Source organism: Vidua chalybeata, chromosome 6 (assembly GCF_026979565.1).
Source record: "Vidua chalybeata isolate OUT-0048 chromosome 6, bVidCha1 merged haplotype, whole genome shotgun sequence".
In the NCBI taxonomy this organism is placed as follows: Eukaryota; Metazoa; Chordata; class Aves; order Passeriformes; family Viduidae; genus Vidua; species Vidua chalybeata.
In genome coordinates, this window is record NC_071535.1 from 47,808,595 (window position 1) to 47,821,158 (window position 12,564).

At 42.0% G+C, this 12,564-nt stretch overlaps 1 protein-coding gene across 1 annotated transcript in view; it reads left to right on the forward strand.

Annotated features, from left to right (window-relative positions):
- Positions 1–3,491: 3,491 nt before the first annotated feature.
- KCNQ1 (potassium voltage-gated channel subfamily Q member 1) overlaps positions 3,492–12,564 on the forward strand; it is a 338,978-nt gene continuing 329,905 nt past the window's right edge. Inside the window, exon 1 of the mRNA XM_053945722.1 lies at positions 3,492–3,889. Coding sequence (XP_053801697.1) covers positions 3,492–3,889 — 398 coding nt within the window. The remainder of the gene's footprint in view (positions 3,890–12,564) is intronic.

Genomic DNA, 12,564 nt, shown 5'->3' on the forward strand with positions numbered 1-12,564 from the left:
TTTACTCTACTCCAAGAAAAAGAGTTCAAAAATTGAGACAATACAACTCTCTTTTTCCTCTCCTTGAAAACTGTTATTTATCATGTCTCCTACTGTAGCTGAGCAGAAATGGAAGTGGCATTAAAAAAAAAAAAACCCCAAACGTAATTCAAACAAAAACCATCCCACAAGTAATCTAACAGCAAACAAGAAGATTCCCATGCCAGAGGAGAAGTGGTGAAACCTGTAATTACAACATAAGTGTTAAAGTCTTTCAGAAGACAGAGAATATTCAGATACAAACTGTTTGTTTGAGTCTTAGCTTCCACAGGGAAGAAATCAGGCAAAAGATCAAGGTGTCTCTAACTGGCTGCAGCAATTCCTGCTTGCAAACATTCGTCAGTGATTTAGCAGTGTGATCTTGCATGGTACTCTGGCAGGCACAAAATGAAAATACAGCATGTCATGAGCATATCTGTCACTGCAGGCATAATATTGATCATAACCTGGTACAGAATAACAGAAACAGAGGCCCAAGATGCTACAAACATTTTTGATCAAAAAAGCCTTTAGCTAATACTAGTCTTGCTCCAATTAAATTGCTAGGATTGGGAGGTTTGCCATCAGCTTCATTGTATTATCATCATACTAGAGTGACTTATGATATCTCATGTTTAGAATCATAGTCCTCTTAAAGACGTAAGGATTGAAAACAGTTCTTGCAAACTGTGAATTAAAATGTACTGGGTGTTACTCATTTCACTGCAGTTCTGTAAATACTCAAAGTAGATTATTATTATTCTAAGAAACAATTCAGCATAGTAGTTCCACATTAAGATTTAAAACCCACGTCCTCTTTATTCAATGTATAAAGATATGCATACCTTCTTCACTATCAAAGCCTAGATACCAAGCTCCATAAATATATTTGAACACTCATCTCCCTCCTCTTCCCATTTTAACTCTTTTGCATATACACCACACTCTCTTTTTTTCTCTTCTCCCACTTACATAATTCTGTTGTTTTGTAAATAAACATGATTAAGATCAAGACATGGCAACTTAAGAAGGGGGAAGAAAGGGAATTTCCATTACCATGTTAAAATATGCATCTTGAAAATGTTGCAAATTAATATACAATTTTGTACCTTAATATACATTAAAGATAATTATACCCTGGATTCTCATCACTAAGTAGTCATTTATTTGACACTTTTATTTAAGTATGCTCTTGTTTTCACCTGTGCCAGACATGTTTTACCATTCAGTACCTTGAACAAGCTAGCAATCATCTAACAATATGATTTTTGCTACATAAAATAAATGTTATCATAAACACACTTAAAATGTAGATTTTGATTAATTCCTTGACTCTGGGAAAAGGTCTTTAGATATCACCTAAATACTAATTTTAAATACTTTAAAATTCCTTTATTTGTGATGATTCTTTGAAAGGTTTTGCCAACATTGGAATTCCAACCTATAACCTTATTTCCTGAAAAACAACTCAATATATAAGGCTGTGGAATACATTTGAGACTTTGTTTTGCAATAAAAAAATTATTGAAACAAACTTTGGTTCTTTGAAATAGTTTCTCATTGACCACTGAAGATCAAATTTATATCTTCCCAATTTTCTTCCTTGTTTAGCTATTTAAGTACATAATACCCCCTAACTTTTCTTTTGCAAGGAAATTGCATAAGTAATACAGAAATTCCATTTTCCTAGGTTCAGATAGAGTGAAGTTTCTATTCTGTTTTGTTAATCAATGGATAAATAACAACATTATGCCACATTATTTTTTAAATATTTTGAAAAGTTTTATGAAGAACAGCATCATTTACGCATGAACATACATCCTCTTGTTTGGCTGAACTCTGTATATTTTGCAGCTGGCTCCAGGATAAGGCTCTGTATAACCCAGACAATATTATGTTGGTCTATAAAACAAAGTGGAACACTTACATAAAGAAACATATTTGTTAGCTTTAATATCAAGACTTTATCAGGCTGGCCCTCAAACAGTGAGCCTTCAAGGGTAGTGATGACATTCTTTTTTCCATTAGCCATTTTTCTTGCAGGCTTGTTTCAAAATAGAGCAGCTCCTCAAAATAGAAATAACAGGCTCTATTTTGACTTGATGCAGGAAATTTTTCCTTTGAAATGCTGTTTTTATTAAGCTGGTTTGTTCTTCATGCTCTGGTAGAGGGGGCAAAGCCTGATTAGGACGTTGTTGGTTTAGAAACAAGTTTTGCAAAGTCTCATTTTAACACTTCTGGTTTTGTATTCCTAAGATGGAGCCAGATCCCTCATGGGTGTAAATAAGTACAAGAACCCACTGTTTTTTCTTGTTTACACTGGTGGAAGATCTTGCCTGGTTCCCCTACAATTCTTGCAGCCTGACATTTGAATGGAACTGCAATTAGCAGGGTTGTTTTCGTTTAACTTTATTTAGCACCTTATCTCCCTGTAACATTCTTGTCTGGGTACCAGTATCAAGCATGAACTCAACATAGCTCTTACTAGTGCTGTTCTATTTTGAGCTGGAAGAAAAAACCCACCAGTCCAGATCAAAGAGCACTTTTCCCTTCACTCTGGGAATAGAAATTGTTAACTAACTGGTGCAAAAAGCCACGACAAATCGATTCACACCACAGTTACAGAAGTCCTAACTAACTCCACCACACGGGAAAGTTATCCAGGCCCTCAAAATGACCAGTTCTCAATGGCCAAACATATTCAACTTTCCACAAAAGCCAAAATGCTACTGGTAGAGGATGCAGTTCTGCAGGACTGTGTTAGCTGTGTTCTACAGTTTCCCCAGTTCTTCAGCTGTTCACTCCCTTTTGGTTACAATAACATGAAGGACTGCGTGACCCGTTGTTTGGGCTCATAGTTTGTGTCACTCATTTTAAAAAGAGCCTCCTGGAGGATTCCAGCTCTGTCAGAGTTCTGCTGCTCCCAGGTGCTGAAATTCTGCAAAAAGGAGTGGAGCAGCAGCTCCAGAAGGCTTTGGAGGTCCTAAATCTTAAGCAAGGGGTTGTACCCCAGGATCTCAAGCCACCCAATGCCACAGTTCTGGGAAACAGCAGAGTGGCCGAGAAGGCAGGAATGTCTGCTGGGCTTCTGGGCTGCTGGAAGGCTTCTCCCTGCTCTCTGCCCTGGCAGCTCCTCACATAGATGAGAGACCACCTCCACGCAGCTATAGCGGCGACAAGGCACAAGTGCTACAGGCGAAGGACAGCAATAAGGACAGCGACACTTTGGAGCGCGACACGGAGATGCTCCAGGCGCCGCCCGGGGCTCTCGCCGGCGCCGGCCAGGAGGAGCGGGTGCCGCGGGCAGCGTCTCCCACCGGGCCGCTCCGGGACTGTTGCCGGGCCCGCCCCCGTTTCGCCGCACCTTTCCTGGCCGGAGCCGCCCCGCGGGGGCCGGGCCGACGGCGTCGGCGGCGGGACGGGGCGCCCGGCGCTGCTCGCAGCTCCCGGGGCACCGCCGCGCCGCCCCAGCCATGTCCTCCAGCTCCCCGCCGGGCGAGCTCAAGAGCCGCAGCCTGGGCCGGCTGTCGCTGCCCAGGAGAGGCAGCATGACGCCAGGCAAGAAGGCGGCGGCGCTGGAGCTGGCCGAGAGCGCCCCGAACGCCCACTACGCCCCGCTGGCGGCCGCGCAGGGAGGGCAGGCGCCCGCGGGATGCGGCCCCGCGCCGGAGCGGGAGCGGGCGCCGCGCCTGCGAAGCGAGGTGCTGGTGGTGAGCGCCGACTGCCCGCGGCCCCCCGTCAGCCTGGACCCCCGCGTCTCCATCTACAGCCTCCGCAAGCCCCTGCTGAGCCGCAGCAGCGTCCAGGGCAGGGTCTACAACTTCTTGGAGCGGCCCACGGGGTGGAAATGCTTCGTGTACCACTTCACCGTGTGAGTACAGCTCCGCTGCCGCCAGGCACCTGCTCCGCGCTCCCGTTACCGCCGCTGGAGCGCTGCTTCGGCCGTGCTGGGGGCTCCGCGGCCGCCCTCAGCCGCACCTTGAGGAGCCGCTGTTGCCGAACCCCCTCCCCATGCCCCGTACGCCGCTCGTCCTCTCCCCGGAGGCTCCTCGGGAACGGAGCCTTCCAGACCAGACCGGTGCTCCGGGCTTGAACACCGTGCAGATACGGTCCTTTGGGCTGTGGGTGGTTTGGTTTTTGGTTTTTTTTCCCCCCGCAGGTGTGAAGTAAAACAAAAGTCACCCTCCGGAGGAAAGTTTGCCTTTTTAGTTAGAAGAAATGTTGTATCTCAGTTCATGAGCCCTTAGGTGTATCTGTCAGATAGCGGAGGAGGTGGTTTCAGGCAATTTTCTTCAGAAGGCTACCCAGGGAGTTGAAATAAATTGTTCATACTGATCGTGGAAATGAAATAGGTAGTAGTGTGTCACCCATTCTTTATTACTTTTTGATGCATGGCTCCTGATTTCAAGCAGTGACACCTGTGTGATGCCGATACTCGCTGCATAGCAGCAGTTTCTAACTGAACAGGTGCTATCAATTATCAGTGCTGCAGTCTTGTCAGAGGAGGATGAGAAACAGGTGATGCTTCTTTTGCTTGTCTCTTTTATTACCCCGGCTCTACCTCCTTGTACTATCCATTATGATGGGAAGGAGGTGGTGTTTGGAGGATGCTGTTGAACTGCAGGTAGGTTGAAAGTTGTTTTCTCTGTTGTACTGTCTGTAGAGTGCAGTGTCGAACGCCAGCCAGCAAGTGGTAGGTCTGTGGTGCACGAGCATGCCAACAGGTGCCTCTGGGTTTTCCATCGAGGTGTTGCTGAAAGCATGTGTGACCCTTGGGCAATTGGCATGTGTTAAATGTAGGTGAGAAGGTCAGGTAAGAATGTGGTGTGTGTTTATTGTATTCATGCACAAACATATGTGTGTGTTTATATCCATTACATGTATACATGCTTATTTCAGCAGTTAGACTGAAAGATATTTTGTGGTCAAAATCCTGAGACAAGAGATACCAAAGTCAATTTTTATGACTTTGTTATTGTATTCTGATTTTAAGTCTTATTTCTAAGTAACTGTTACCTAAAATCAGTTCAGGATTTTGTGTTTCTGTTCCACACTTGAGGATTCTGGAGTGTTACAGGTTAAGTGGTACCAGCTTTATTTTAGTGGAGGGAAACAGCTGTCATCTGAGTGTATGTAATTGGGAGATGACTAGGTACAACTGCTGAGATAATTGTGGGGTCCATTCTCTTTAGCCTTGTGATAATGCCATAAGATGAGAAAATGAGTAATGACCGTAATTATGAGGTGCGTAATAGCTGTGGTGCTGTGGTTGAACAGTGTAAAACACTTCTGAGTATTGGAGCCCCCGCCCCCCCCGAAGGAGTTTTAGGTAGCTATCTTTTATGGTTTCTGACCTTTCAGGTGTCTCAAATTATGTTTAGATGGTGCAGCTAACTGTTTTCAATATCTTAAGTAATCTTCTCTAGATCTTAACAGCAAGTCTAGGAAAACTCTGAAAAGCAAAAACCAAGCTTATAGTCCTTTCACTACTTAAGGTTCTAGCCTGAATTTTAACTTTTTTTTTTTTTGAGTATTTGCAGTGTGGATTAATCCTGTTTGCGCAAGAATTAAGATTCTGTAATGTGGTAAGTCATTATGTGACTTCCCCCCCCCCCCCAACACGCACCCGTGGTGTAAGCATTAGCCCCAGCATTTCCCTTTTTTCCAGAACTCTTCTGATGCAGTGACGAATGATAGTGGCAGTAAATATTCTCAAGCCTCTCACCAGCATTGTTCGAATTCCTTAGGGCACTGAAGAGACAGAAGAGGGTACTGACACCCTTGTATGTTTCTCACAAGGCAATCTGCAAGTACCATTTAGGCAGCCTACCTCTGATTTCTACCAGCAGAGGGAATTGAGGCTTTACTGTTCTCAGCCCACCTTTTTCTTTTTTTTTTTTTTTTGGTAGTACTTAAGCTTTTTGTGCCCATTAAGTCATGGTGTAAGTTACTGGTCTTTGGTCCCCACTTCTCCAACTCTTTCTGAGCTCCCAAAGCAACTTCCTGCTGTGCCAAGAAATGCTGTGTTTGGAGTACAATCCCTACCAGCCAGGTGCACAGTATTGGCAGATGAACAGTTGCCACAGAGCCGAAGTGTGTCGCTAAAATTAACTGGCGAGGCAGATTTATCTGATTCAGAGAAGCTGCTGTGCACCAGCAGCTCCTCGGGAGGAGGCACGGGACCTGCTTTGTGCAGACAGTTGGATACAAGGGATGAGGTGCAGAGCTGGAAAGGACTTGGAGTCATGAGAGACACACAGAGGCATGCATGTGCTCCTTTCCCACTGGAGGAAGTACTTTGATTGTTCTGTTGTCAGCATATAAACAGTCATTCATAGATTGCTAAGCCTGGTTTTATCTTGGGGTGTGCAAGGACCCTGGTGTTAGTCTCTCCTGCCCAAATGAGTTTAAGAAATGGAACTAATTTTTGCCTGTTGCCTTTTTGACTCCCTCTGCAGTCTGCCTCCTGCTTTATTCTGCCTTCAGCTTTATCCAGCTGCCTGGGAGGTCTTGGTAGCTGTCGTAAATGTTTAGAGGGGAAGGAGAGGAAACAGGAGTGGTGTTAAATCAGGGCATAAAGACCTAAGCTGAGTAGAGAGCCCTGGCCAAGATCTAGCCCAGTGATGGGAGCAACAACCACTGGAGGCTTAATTTTCTGTTTTCTGCGTGGTGTGGAGTGTGTGGCTGTGTTCTTAATTACAAGTTGTAATTATTACAATTAGAAACAACTCCTGGAATAGCCCATGTAACTTGCTCTGGACCTGTATCTCTGGCTGGTTGTTAAAACACTGTTTATCAAGCAATAAGAGCTACATCTACTGGTTGCCTGTCACACCCTTTTCCTGCTCAGGAATCTTAGTTAGTGGTATGTAGAATACTAATAACTAAACTGATACTCAGGATTGATTTTCCTTGGTTTTATATTGTTTAGAAAAGGGAATTTGAATAAGCTTTAATCCACAGATTCTAGGTTATATTTGTTTCATATCGTTTTCATTGCTGCATGTCTGGTGAGCAGCAAAGGACTCTTATTTGCTCTTGACTTAAAAGATGGAATCTGGCTGTCTTGCACAGGTCAGGCCATGACATGTTTTGTTCTGAATTATTTCTTTCATAAGGTGTCAGAAATACCTGTTTTTCACTATGCAAAATGTATATTCTCTCTAGTTGATATTTTCAATCTTTGGGGTAATTTGACACCCCAGTCTCTGATTAAATCAATTTAATTCTAGACAGGTATTTTCTAAGAATTTTTCTTATTTGCTTAGACCAAAGTGAGCAGAATAGGGAATGAATTATTGTGCCTCATTTATATTAGATTTTTAAAGGCTGGGGAAATGGTCTCTGTGGGAAGAAGGAACGGCTAATCAGCCATTAATTCATTACTCAAAAAACCTGCCTAAAAGTACTAGTGGAGATGACAGAACCTCTTAGTTCAGCTACTTGATTTGGTTTGATTTTGTAATAAATTTCATGTAAATAGATGAAGCATATGGTATACAAACCCCTGATTTTTACCAGGACAAGTAAATTGTGCTTGGTGGCTGAGCATCTACATGCATGGCTTCTGCAAACATGGTGGTTGCTTGGAGACTTGGGCTTTGCAAACAAGAGCTTTCCTTGTGGTGTGGCTGTATGGATGGCAATGTCCTGCCAGGGCCACCAAATCTGCCTTGGCTGTCAGAGCAAGGGAATGATTGAGTGCCACTGTTCTCAGTGACCTTCCAGGCTAGGGCATCTTATCACACTTATCAAGGCAGTGCACCTTGAGAGAGCAGCTTTGAGAGGTGAAATGCCTGAAAGGCCTGAAAGAATCAAGTTTTCAGCCTCTATGAGGAGAGGTGGAAAAAGAATCTCTGCCCTCATAGTGGCCTGCTGAAACTCTTGGGTACTGCCCCACAGTTGGAAGTGACGGTACTGAATGAGTGAAGCTGTTAGATGTTAAAAATAATTATGTTAGATTAGGTGCTCAGGGAAGAGGTTCTTCTCACCCTCTTAATTTTAAAATAAACTTCTTAAAATATAAAAGAAACTGAAGTTATGAACTGATTTCTCTTGTTCTTGGTGTGGCAAATAACGGCTCTGGCAGTGTTGACTCCCTGTGTTCTTTGAAGTGTTGGCTGTAACCAGAGGGAGCAATTTGGAAACTGATGGACTGTTGCCTTGTTCTGTTGTGGCAGCTCTCCTTTGTTGCCATGCAAGATAATCAGCTTCTGTCTTATCTTTGCATGCCTGTACCTGGTTCAATTTACATTGCCTTTGTATAAGTTTGGTTTAATCAGTAATGATTGTCATTGAGTTTGTTTGAATCCCAAGTTGTTTACATAAGCTTGGACTGGCCAGTGGCTGGGGTTTGGAAAACTGGTCTCTGGAAACAGGCAGCCTCTTAGCAGCATGGCTGCAAGTGTGTGCACACAGAGCTAGGAAGTGAGGGCAGATAGAATATTCCAGTTGCCTGAATCAGGACTCACAGTAATCAACTATTAAAGGCAATGCAGTGTTTACACCGTGCTCTTTACATACATTACATTGTGAAGAAAAAGCCTAACTCTAATTTAAAATCCCATTTTTGCCACGTTTCCAGACATACTGCAAACATACTTCCAAACCTGCTGGTTTATACTTGTGTAAAATGTTGAGGAGGAAAAAGGATCAATGAAACAATTAGTGTGTGCACGTGCTCACACATGACTTTTTTTTTTCAGACTGAAGAATGTTGCAAACTGAAATGCTGTGGTTTTGACACGAACATTTGTTTGTTTAGAGATTTTTGTGGCTTGTAATCAGACTTCCAGATTATTATTTCTGTTAAAAAAAAAAAAAAAGAGACACAAATCCTCCAAAGCAAGCTTGGCTTTTCCAAGTGGAAAGAAAGAAATATGGCTTGATCAGGGTCATATCCCTTTTGCTGCTGCCAGTAGCGGGAGGACCCAGGCTTAGCTTTTTTTGTCTCATCAAGACTGAGGTAGTTTAGTTGAGGCCAATTTGCAGCAGAGCAGACACCTTTGCAACCTAACACTATGTATCTATTAATGTGCTTGGTAAAGTTTTATCTGAGAGAAAAAGGCATTGGAAAGCTGATTTAAGTATTCCCAGAGAAGAGGGAAGACCATTTGCCTGCCCCATAAGAAAGTGTGCTCATGTTTAGGTGTTGCTGCTGCAGAGGCACCCCTGTTTGCTGATCAGCCTGATGTTGAAGCTTGGGCTCTTGGCAGATTTTTGGAGGCAGGTGAGACTGAGAAGTGGCTTAAGGGTTTTGTTGTTCCCTCCTTACTCTCTGCATGCTGCAGTGCAGCCCCTTAGCTACAATATTGCAAGAAGGTGCTTCTTTGGGACCACGGAATTGCAATAGTATTTTTTGGGTTGGCCAGTACAGAGCTTCCCCCTCTTGCCCTGTTTCCCGATTTGTAACCTGTCAGAAGTTTCATTTTTGCTATGAGCTGTCTGGCTGTCTTGTGGCTGAGACCAGTTCAAGTGAGATGAAGTCTTTGTGCCATGAAAAGCTGAAGTGTCAGTCTAGTTATGGATCAGAAGAGGTCCCCATTTTTCTCTCCCAGTGGGACAGCGGAAGTTCTTAGGTTAAGAAATGCAGATACAAATAACTCTGTAACTGACTAAAAAAAAAATAAAAAATCCGTGTTTACTTAGTAATTGACAGTCATCAGAAAGAAAAGCAGTATGAGAAACCAAATCCTCTCAATGCCTGGAAGCCAATTTGATGAAATCACCGGCTTTGCATTATTTGCTGCATTCAGTGATTGCTGCATGAAAATTATTGTGGAAATGTATTTTAATTGTTGTAGGGGAAGGAATGTGAAAATCTAGGTATCTTCTAGTTAAATTACCTTTTGAAGACACCTCTAGCAATAATTGGGAAAATCCAATTTCTGTTCTGAAATGCACAGTGGGATATTGTTGGCTACTTGAAAAAAAAAATAATTTGGTCAAAGAAGTTTTGTGGGGACAAAAAAAGACTTTGTATTTGTACTGATGCTTAGGTTTTCTAAAAACAAATGGAAGCAGAAGACTGCAAACAGGCAAAATTAGTGCTCAGTGAAGACAGGTTGTGTGCAGTGGAGAAACAAAGAACTGTGAAATGCACACATAGAAGATATGAATTTTTTCAATTTGGGCAGGCTTTCCTGGAGTAGGCCTTCTCTCTTTTCCCATCATCCTTCCAGTATGACATTTCAAGTCCTTCTCTCATGTTTGCTTTCCTCCAGGAAAAGAATTATCCTGCCTTTAAAAGTTGCACATGAATGGTCTTAAAAAATCCAGTAAGTGCAGTATTCACATTTGTGTCTCTGTCAAATGGTTAGTTGGGCAATTCTGGCACACTTCCTTGCCCTGGCTCCTCAAGTGCTAGGGAAAAAACATGTAAGGCTGTGTAGATAGGCCTCTTTCAAAACTTCCATTGCAGCTGAATCAAGACTAGAGTTGAGATTCAATTGCAGTGAACTAATTAGGCTGAGCTCCAAATGTCTGAGTGCTCAGTGTGTTACAAACAACAGTGCCAAGATATGCTGCAGGAGCTATGCACAGGCACAGTGCTTAGCTGACTTCAAACTTGGCATTACCTCATTAATTTGGTGTGTTAATAGATTGTTTAATGTGCATTAGTGGCTGAGCACAGAAGCTGTGAACACTTGCTCATTCAGTTCCAGATGGAAAATAGTGTCTTGTTGGGGGCAAGGTGTTTTCTGCCTGCCAACAAGAGATCCAACATGTTTCAAATGTCTTGGAGGGCTGCCCGATGCAAATAAACCTGGCTGAGTTACAGCAGAATGCCTGGACTGGTGATTTTTTTAGGTGGGGTACTAAGCCTCCTTGTGCAGTCATGCTTCATCTGGCATAATGGCCTGTGAGAACCATTATAATACCAGGCATGGCAATGGGAGAACACAGGCATTTACAAGGCTCTGCAACAGGAGTAGTTTATGTATGAAGTTTTTACCTCTTACCAGGAAGATATGTATGTGAGCATATATTTATATCTCTTTATATAATAAGCAGGAATATTCTGTGCTCTAGTAATCCCATCTAATACTGTCCCACATTTCTTCAATGGTAGTTCCTTCCTTAACAACCACATTTTATAACAGAAAATGTGACACCTAGAAACATTACAATAAAACATAGGCACAGGGGAAGCTCATGTTTTATTAACGCTTAGTACAACCACCAGGGCAAAAGCTAGCTTTTTTTTTTTTTTTTCCCTGAACTGTTTTAGTGTCAGAACTTCCAGCTGTGTGAGATAATGAGCACATATCTGCTCAAAACCAACTGAACTCTTTTTGAGTTTAAGAAAAAAATGTCTGGTACTTTTCACAAGGAATACATCAAGCACCAAGTCTGCAGCCTTGAATGTTATTATTTTAAAAGCAATAAACTCCCAAAATTAGGAAGTTATGCTGCAGGTTGTTCAGTGTTAAATACTCCTAGCAAAGTGCCCAGTGTAGGTATTTTTATCTCATATGTTTTTCACAATCACTGTGATGATTTAATATTTTATGAAAAATGTTAACCAAAGTCAAAATAAACCTAGGACAGGGCTTCTGGATCCTTTTAAGTTTCTTCTGCGAATATTGATGTGGATTTTTGAATTTCATATTAAAGCTCTCACTAGGAATGTACATCTCACTTATGTTTTGCTAATGCCAGTGGACTTATGAGACCTCATTTGACAACACAGTTTTCTCCCATTGGTAATAGAAAACTGAATTTTTTACTCTTAACTAGAAAATCCCTCTTTGCGTTCTGCTGAGGTTATTTAAAAAGTAAATACTTTGTTATATAACTACACTAGTATTGACTTCAAATGATAAATATACTGTTTTTAGTGAACTAAGATCATAGAATAGTAGAAAATATCTTTGTTTATCCTAACAAATTGTGCTCTCGATAATAATCTATTAATTTTACTCTTACTCCAGAAATAGAGCATACATTTTCTTTTGCAATAATAGGAAATAGAATACATTTGTTGGAGTAATATTTGGTTTGATTCTTAAGAAGTTATCATCATGTGTTTAACTTAACTATGTGGACACTTATTTGCTTCCTAGTGGGAGCAATTTGTAAAGGTAAAAGGTAGGGACCAACTAGTAAACTTGGAATACTTATCTCCAAAATTAGGGCAATTAAAACTCCTTGCAAGGCATTGTGCACCAGATTTGTTGAAATATTTTAATATTTTATTTATAGTAAGGCTTTTTTTTTTTCTTTTCTTTAACACTAAGCGTCTTACAGTGCTAATTCTGTATGAACTTTGTCCAGGTGACTGCTGTCTCTTGTCTGTAATAAATATGTTAAATCACATACCATTTGTATGCAGGTTTTTTACCATCTTGCCAGTAGTTTAGCTGTAGATTTCTAACAATTAGTGGTCTTCCCTCTGTCCCTCCCTATGTGTTTTAGACTGGGCAAGAACACAGGCTTATCCCCTCTGTGTAGACCAGAGTGTGGTCACCCTTGTAATAAGCTGCTCACTGTCAGACAGCTGGAACTGACACAAGGAGACTGGGCAGGCTTGGATGTGTAGAAATT